The sequence below is a fragment of the Ziziphus jujuba genome, chromosome 11 (genome assembly GCF_031755915.1).
Source record: "Ziziphus jujuba cultivar Dongzao chromosome 11, ASM3175591v1".
In the NCBI taxonomy this organism is placed as follows: Eukaryota; Viridiplantae; Streptophyta; class Magnoliopsida; order Rosales; family Rhamnaceae; genus Ziziphus; species Ziziphus jujuba.
The window spans coordinates 4,997,551-5,006,453 of NC_083389.1; the positions used below are offsets into that span (position 1 = coordinate 4,997,551).

At 33.6% G+C, this 8,903-nt stretch overlaps 1 protein-coding gene across 2 annotated transcripts; it reads right to left on the reverse strand.

Moving 5' to 3' along the window:
* Positions 1–49: 49 nt before the first annotated feature.
* LOC107431523 (stomatal closure-related actin-binding protein 3) lies at positions 50–6,215 on the reverse strand. 2 transcript variants are annotated; one of them, XM_016042464.4, is made up of 13 exons: positions 5,968–6,215; positions 5,009–5,304; positions 4,771–4,899; positions 4,164–4,256; positions 3,787–3,927; positions 3,403–3,471; positions 3,224–3,307; positions 2,795–2,975; positions 2,399–2,515; positions 2,159–2,217; positions 1,099–1,233; positions 716–865; positions 50–368 (listed from the first exon to the last, which is right to left on the reverse strand). In XM_016042464.4, exons 2-13 carry the CDS (start codon positions 5,291–5,293, stop codon positions 336–338), a joined length of 1,476 nt encoding a protein of 491 aa, XP_015897950.3. In that variant the 5' UTR covers positions 5,294–5,304; positions 5,968–6,215; the 3' UTR covers positions 50–335. The 2 variants fall into 2 exon arrangements, with proteins under 2 accessions (XP_015897950.3, XP_015897948.3); XM_016042462.4 differs by having other exon boundaries at positions 5,009–5,319; positions 5,968–6,214.
* Between the last annotated feature and the right edge of the window lie 2,688 nt (positions 6,216–8,903).

The window sequence follows — 8,903 nt, forward strand, 5'->3', positions numbered from 1 at the left end:
AGAGAGAGGTCCAAATATTAGCAAAGAAAGAAAAAAGAGATCGCAAATCAGCCACAAAGAAAGAACCAATTAATCATAAATCAACATATCTTGTTAACAAAAAAAAAATATATATATATATATATATATATATGATTAGGCAAACAAAAACAATGCCTAAAAACAATGCAACCCAGATTAGTGGAAAAACCCAATCACTATAACAAACACTTTCTCCCTCTCATAACACTTTTGACACACACAAAATCAAACATACATATTACTCACACTACAAAAACCTCATTTTTACTCCCACTTTTTCTCTGTAAAAACTCAGTCAGTTAGCTTTACTTCTTCTATACTTGATCATCTGGTCCAGCAAGCATCACCTGCCAATGTCCATTAAAATGTTCTCTTTTTCAAACTTCTTTTTTGGTGGGAATCATAAAACAGCAACAACATACAAGCAGATCATCTTCTAACGAAGAACAATACATCTTAATTGAATTGGCTCATTCACCCAAAATCTAAATTTGAAAATAAAAAGAAGCCTAATATATGTGGCCAACAACAGAAAACACCTTACTCATCGAGCTAATATTAAAGCACTTCTTCTGAACATTGAAAGTTTTATAACATTTTTTCACATCAAGCTTCCTAAAAGACCTTCCCACATCAGCTATATCTAACTTAGGATGGAGTTGATAGAGTTGATAAGTGAACAAAATAAGCTTACATTGCAATCATGAGCGTATTTCCTAGCAAGCATAACGGCGGCATTCCTGTCTCGCTCAGATTCAAATGTTAATACAAATGAGAGCCCCTTTCTTGCTTGCCAAAACAATGTCTTTGCTGCTGTATTACCATCACCTCTAAATCCGCACAACTGTTAAAAACATGTAATGATCAGTTAAATCTTCATGTTGTATTATTGATTAAGTGCTGACAGTTTAGTATTTCTCCCAAGCGATGCTTCATTGCATTGATACAGTTAAGAGAAAATATTTTCCCCTGAGAAAAAAAGGGAATTAACAGGAAAGGAAAAGAGAAATTTCCAACCATATGGACGCAAGAAATTTTGGATACAAAAACTATTAGAGTATAGGCCATCACAAGTACCTGCATTGAGGAAGAATAAATTTCTCTAGCCTTTGTAATCCATCCTCTACAAAGCTTCATTCTCGTCTTTCCCACATGAAATACATGAACAGAATGCGATGAATGATCTTGTCCATTCACTTGGGAAATAACTACCTACAAAACGTCAAATTTCAAAATTTGATAATAAAATCCTGTACAAAAGAGTCCATCCATAATACTCATAAACTTCAATTTGTTGAAAACTGCATGATATTCATTCCAACTAGAATCTAAAAATAAACAATGAACTACTATTTATATATACATCAGGATCATCCATAGCATTCACAGTATTTGCTTTTGTATTTTTCCTTGTTTCCTAACATTCAAGCTGACTAGCAATTATAGGATACTTATTTATTAATTCTGTATCACTTTAGCCCCATATGGTATATCTATCACCTTCACACATTACCAACCAGTGGTTAAAAAAGTGTCATCTTGTCTTCTGTGTTTACTTTGATTGCCTTTTTACCAGTAAGATGTATTTCAATCTTGTGCATCCTCAGGTCTTCAACACACAGGACCGAAGCATCTCAAATTCACCTTTCAATTCACTCCTACTTTTTCTTGAATATCCTCATTTTCTAAGTATTGGTAATCATTTCTACTATTAAGACAATATGTTAATACTTGTGTTTCAGCTACTCACTTTACCCACTAACTTTTTTTTCTTTACCACCCAAAACTCCATACCACAAACTTAGCTAGGATCGTAGTATTCCTATAAAACTTTCCTTTAACTTCATAGCTGTTTTATAATAAAACTCCACATGCAGTCTTCCCTCATCCATCCTACCTAAACCCTAAGTTGAGCCTCTTCCTCTCCTCAATATTTTGTCATAAATAATTGGTTCTAGTCTTCTAGATACCAAAACTGATTGCTCTAGGGTAACTATATTCGGCATCAATTTAACCATCTGCCTCCTTTTATTCTTTTTACTCTTTAGGCATATGTACATTATAAACTTACAATTGCAAAAACTATAGCCACCAAGTAAACAAAATCAGAAGTGACAAGAACAATGCAGGATCTTACATTAAATTCAGAGTTAGATTTTCTCAAAAGCGTGTCAACATAGCTTCCAAGTCCTACAGCTGTTAAAAGCAACATAATCAGCATTTTTCAGTCATCTCAGCACTGATAATGTTCAAAAAAAATAAAATAAAAAAGCTATACTATAAGCATGAGCATAGTCTGTGCGAATGGCAACATGAATCAGTACATGAGGAAACAGAATATAGAAAGGAAACACCAAAAACTCTGAGAAAAACCAACCAGGATCAATAGGACCAGAAGTAATCACTGAGATTTTATTGCCATTTGAAACAATGTCTGCTTGTAAGATTCGACCAACATCAAAAGGTTCAGGTGCATAAACTGACTTGTCAGCACCTGAGGAAGTAGAAACCGTTCCAATAATTCATGAAAAAACAAATAATAGGATGAAGTAAATAAAGCTGTTTGACAGAAGTAATATGTAAATATAGAAAAAGAAAAGGCAATCTGGTGATGAAGAAATGATAATGAGATACCAGCAGTGTTTTGCATAAATTACCACAAGCTTTGATTTTACAAAGAGAACAAGAATAAGGTGCAAGATAAGCTGAATATGTTACAAAAACATCATGTTCTTTGAGCTGGGAAATTAAACAACATTGATCAGGTGCATACCTGAAATAACTTCATTCCTGCTGCACTCTAATGAGACGCGATACCACTGAATCAAACATTTTGAAAGTGGTGGAACCTTATCTGAGCAAGGTTGGATTCGTAGATATGAACCTAAAGTTTCAGAACCATTTAAAGTGTACAAGCTGAATTTGTTCTCCTCAGCCAACTTGCTTAATTCCAGCTGGCAAGATTAAAGAGAATCAGAACAACGCATATAAAGCCTTGACCAAGACTATTTGGTACAGTTTAGAAGTCCAACTTTATTCAAGTTCACCACACCAGAATCATATACTAGAAGTAAAACTGATTGCCATGCCAATAAAAGAGTCTATTGATTCATCTAACATAAAAGGTAATATAATACCAAAAATAGAAATCTCCTCAGGTTTACTTAAAAAGAAGCAGAAGATCTTTGAATGCTACACACACCTCTTTCTGAAGCTTAACTGAAGATAAACATTTCTCTCTAATTTGAGTTCGTAGTGCACGGAGCTCATGCTCCATTTCTATCACCTACAATGCGATGATAGAGAAGGTTAATTTATCATGGTTACTATTAATTCTAAAGAAGTATAAGCAAACACCTCTTAACAACACAGAAATTGCACCTTGCTTGGCTGATGCAACAACTTAATTCTTCTAGCCTCTTGAACCTCCTCTATTAATTCCTCCACGTCCTGACATCATAGAGACTTGAGTACAATACAATAGCCAAATACTAAAATGACAAAAAGTTTGCTAACATATCTCAATATAGACAATTCAACTCTCAAGATTCTCCATTTTCTATTTATGATGATGATACAAGGAGAGTACTACAATAACCAGATGAATCAGATTATGAAGAAGCATAAACTAATACACAAATTCGTTTACGTATAATACACACAAGTAAATATTTTGCATTTTACCCCAAAAAAGAAAAAACAAAGAAGTAAATATTTTTTATGTACTACTCAAAAGTAAGAGGAGAAAAACAGAATTATAGGAACCTGCTTCTTAGAAGCTTGGGAAACTCTTTCTTGTTCCTCAAGTGCCTCACCAAATCTTTGAACTACTGCCCTTGCACTCTCTATTTCAGCACAAGCAAAAGATTTCTCTTGGTTCACCAATTTTTTAGCATCTTCAGAAGCCTGTAGATAGAGAGTGATGCCAATTTGAGAAGAAGTGCAGGTATGAGATTGCATAAAGGAAAAGAGGTTTAACATGCAAAACTCTGCACGCCTAATTGCAAAATTCTACACTCAAATTTTCACCGAGTATTTTGAATTTTTGATCCTCTCATTTTCAGAACCATTCAGATTGATGTTGATAATAATGAAGGAATGGACAAAAGGATCTATCTGCAATTTAAGAGCCCATGAATTACCTGTTTGAGAAAGTTCGCTAACTTTTTCACTTCAAACTTCTCTTGAATCAATTCTCCCTCCTTTTGAGTCAACTTAACTGCTAAAGCTTCCACCTGCATGATATGGACAATACTTTAATGAACTTTAAGCTCACATCTATAACATTTTGTTAGAGAAATGTTTATATCTATAAAAGAAAAAGCAAGTTAGAGATATCCCTAGAAACAAAAACGAAACACCCAGCAAAGCATTATCCTTAATAATTTTAGGTTCCAGTCGTTCATTTAATTTTTTTCAAAGGATGATATAATTGAAAAAGATAGTGTGTAGAATTTGCAGCTCACCCATTGTTTCCACAAGTTCAAAGTCTTAAGAAGAGATGGTGCAGAAAGTTAAAACTAACTGTATCCAGCTCACCCATCCTAAGACCCCAACTTGCAAGAAAACACAATGTAATGCTTTTAAAAAACTATAGGGACCAAGGTACGTAATATTGAAACATTTCATATTTCTAAATTGAAAATGCACCTGCCAAATCATTTCCACCAACCAAGGGAAAGATTACATTTGAGTTAGGCATGCCAAATCAAAAATCAACTAAAAAGATAACAATCCTGCAAAACTAACCATAGAGATAGCCTTCTCCACGTCCTCTTTATTTCGTCCGGACAAACGGCCTCTCAAATGTTCCAATGCATCTCTGAGCTTCTTAAGAAGAACATGTCCCTCTAAAGATGCCACTTCCCTAAGCTTTGCCTGAATTACAAGAAAATTGGACCAGTGACACATTGAATGTTAGAATTATTTCTCTATAAGGAGCAAATAATACAATTCGTAGATAAATAACAAAGAAGAAGTTTGGAACCTCTTCGGACAACTTAGCAGCAGCAGCCAAGTTTTTGTCAAATTTACTGGCAAGGTCGCGAACTGACAGACGCTTGTGCTGCTCCGACAGCTGGGAAGTTTCCCGTTCCACAACCTCCTTTAAGGAGGGACCATCATTGTCCTCTTTTGACTCTTCCAGGATCTGACTATCAGCACCTAGTTTATACTTGGGAAACCGGTTGGAAGCAAAACTCACATCAACAGAGACTGGCAGAATTGCCTCCATCTGCATATTTTCTTCAACTTCAGGACTTACTTTCGTCATTGGGAGAGACACTGAGATAATATTTTCTGTTTATCAGAAGCACAAACAAATAATAATGGTCATACCCTTCAAGATAACCAAACATGATATCTCTTAAATGGGTAACAAGATATTACATTTTCAAATCACAATTTAAACTAAGGCAAAATCATATTCTATAAAAAGTATACGCATCCGCTGATAGATACTCATCCACACCTCAATGGGGAAAAATTAAAACACAGTCCAAAATTACTTAAGAAACTATAAGTTGTTAATCTAAATTAAAAAAAGAAGGGATAAAGTTCACAACCCTCACTTATATTTTCCTGCTTCTAAGCGGAAGGATCGACTAACAACTTGCTCTACTACATTCCAAAAAACAAACCCACATTATAAAATCTCTTTAAAAATAAAAATGAACAGAGAAACCTGTTAAAGTGATAAACGAACCTCACAAATTTATGTTAATTCATGAAAGCATAAAACACAGACGATCACATGCAAAAAGTAAGGAAAACCCAGCACTCCAAATTGCAGAAAGAAGTAAGAAAAGGGAAGTAGAAGATATATTGAGACGCGTGTTTAGCATAGCTAAGGAAGAAAGCCAGTATGATGCTCCCAAAAGCTTAAAACTTTTGAAGAAAATAATGCAGCAAAGGATGGGCAATTAAAGTTGCAGATCACAGTCATACCAAAAAGTAGAAATATATGCTAATGGCGGTCCATGGCCGGAGATGATTGTTCCTGCAGTCGGGTAGCAATATGTGATAAGAGAAGAAGTTAAAAACAGAAGAGAAACCAGGAGGAGAAGCAGAAGAAGGAGAAGAATCTCTAGGAGGATGGTTTGGTTTGGTTTGGTCTGGTATATGCTTTTTCTAAAGGAAAGAAAAGAAAAGAAAAGCCTTGTGTCCCCCTGCCCTCTCTGTCTGCTGTCCCAACAGCTTGAATTGTATTTATTTTCCTTCGCATCATCATTACTCGTTCCATCTCTACCAAAAAATTATAAAAAAATAAAAAATAAAAAATAAAAAGGCTACAGACTAGAGAGGGAGCAGGAAATAGTAAAAAAGTGAAAGCCTGCCAACCCCACGGGCCTGGCCCCACATTGATTTGGGTCCCACCTATTGGCTGGCAATCTGAGTTGGGCGGGAAGGGATTAGACTCTTGAGCTCCCGAGTGGCGCGTAAGAGAGCTGCGCTTGGGTCTTCCTCCGTTGGATGTGTCCGTGGGGGGAACAAGTGTTTGGCGGGACGTGGTTGACCACCGGTCCGGTTTTTCTTTTCTTTTTCCTCTGCTGCTCCTGCTGCCTGCCTTTAAGTTTTCTTGTTTTTTTCTTCTCCCTTCTCAATTCTGATTTTTGTATGCAAAGTGGAACCTATTATTATTATTATTATTATTATTATTATTATTATATAGCCATTATCAATAACAACTTCACTTGCACACCCGAATGCCACAAATAATATTTTCAAAAAAAAAAAAAAATTTACTTTTTAGGTAACCTAAAGCCTAACCTTCTCAATGTTTATACCATAACATTACAATATCTATCATAATACTCATATTTTATCCCCCCAAATAGTCATGGAATATTGAAAAAAAAAAAAAATCATTCTACAATCTAGTTTAGAAAAAAAAAACAAAAAAAAAATTTAATTCGAACCTTAGGATCCCGATAAATATAATCTACAAATTAAATGAGTTTGATGTATGATGGGCCCACATAACATGCACAACTGGATTTTTAGCAACCAAAAAAAAAAAAAAATGCACAACTGGATTTTAGTATCTGTACGGAAATCCAAGACATTTGAGAAAGTAACAAACCAGTGTATAAATGTCACCGTCATGGCTACGACTGGTCAATTTTTTGTTGTCTCGTTTCACTTTCTTTCTTTCTTTTTTTTGCCTCCATCAGTTTCTTTCTGTTTTTTTTTTTTTTTTTTTGGGTAATGTCAGTTTCCTTCTTATTGGTGTAACTGAAAATAGGTAATTAAATTTTTATAGAATAAGTAACCAGTTTAACATAACACCCATTATATTATTAATTAGTACAAGAAGACAAAGGATAAGATAGTTAATTAGAAGTGAAGGAAACCGAGTAGTTGGATCTAAGACCGCATCAGTGGCTTCGTGGGGGTTAGTTGTTTAATGGATAGGCGACCCATCCTTATTCCTTAACCTACCCGACCATATATACCTTTCCCATTCACACTACACATCTATAACACATGCATTATGATCCTACTACTACTACTTACTACTACTACTACTACTACTACTCAATCTTTTAACTTTCTACTTATGAGAAAAAAAAAAAAAAAAAAAGGAAAAAAAACTGTAAAAGGTCTTGAAGTCATTTGATAATAACACCAGAAAGCCTAGCAGCATAATTTTGGTAGCACGCTAGCCCTTATATATGATTTTTTTTTTTTTTTCTAAAAAAAGTATGTACCTTGTTTTTTGGTTTCTAAATCCTCTGTGCTTAGTTAAAAAATAAATAAATAAAAATATGTCCCCAAATCTTAACCCCATAAAAGCTATACATTAGTAGCACATTTTCCCACTAGAAATATCGTTATATATAGCAGCCTACCTTATTAAATTGAATTATTAAAGACATCTTCCCTAACTTAAGACTCATTCATACGGCCACTTTATGGTGTTTAAATACAACTTTTCATCTTATCCAAACCACTTTGTGACTTTTAAAAAATAAAAAATTACGTTGATATATACGTCTATAATTTCAATAATATGGATTCAACCGGTTAGTTTCATTACTTTATTTTGTGTTTATATGTGTGTGTGTGTGTTTATTAATTATTTTCAATCATAGCCATTCATTGGTGTCATTTTTATATTGTTTATTGGAGCCCATTTTAAAAGATGCATAAACAAATAATAATATATAAAAAGAAATATGTGCTATGAGTGTCGATTGTTCTCTCTGGCATTTTTTTCTTTTTGTTTTTCTTTTTTTTTTTTTTTGTGGTGTTGTGTGGACAAGAAGAAAATACTAAATTTTACTTTATTTATTTTTTGGTTGATTTGGTTTTAAGGTATTTGGCCGTAACAAAGAAAGAGTTCAATGAATTTTTATTTTTCACCGTTTATTCAATTATTGCAATATCTTTTGCTGCCATCCAATTGTGTTTATCATACAACTATACACATCAACTGGTCCACAAATAGAAGGTGACCAACTATGAACACGACATCAAATCCCAAATATTTAAAAAACTTGATGATGATTTGAGAGCCTATATATGTTTAAAAATTCTATGCATGCACGTGAATAATTTGTAGAATTCATCTAAAATGTTGTCCATATCCAAAAAATAAGAAGAAGAAGAAGAAGAAGGAGGAGGAGGAGGAGGAGGAAATAACCTTGAAGTGGGAAACTATTTTATAAAATTCAAAAAATATAAGATTAATTGGATAGCATTTAAGAAAATGAAAAATATATTTATCGGTAATATTTATATATATATATATATGATATGTGTATATATATACATAACATATAAATATTTGTGAATCAAAATTAATCTAAATGAATTGAATATTAGATCAGGAAAGAATTCCAGAGGATAAAAAGTGAAAGGAAATAATATAAGGACGTTAA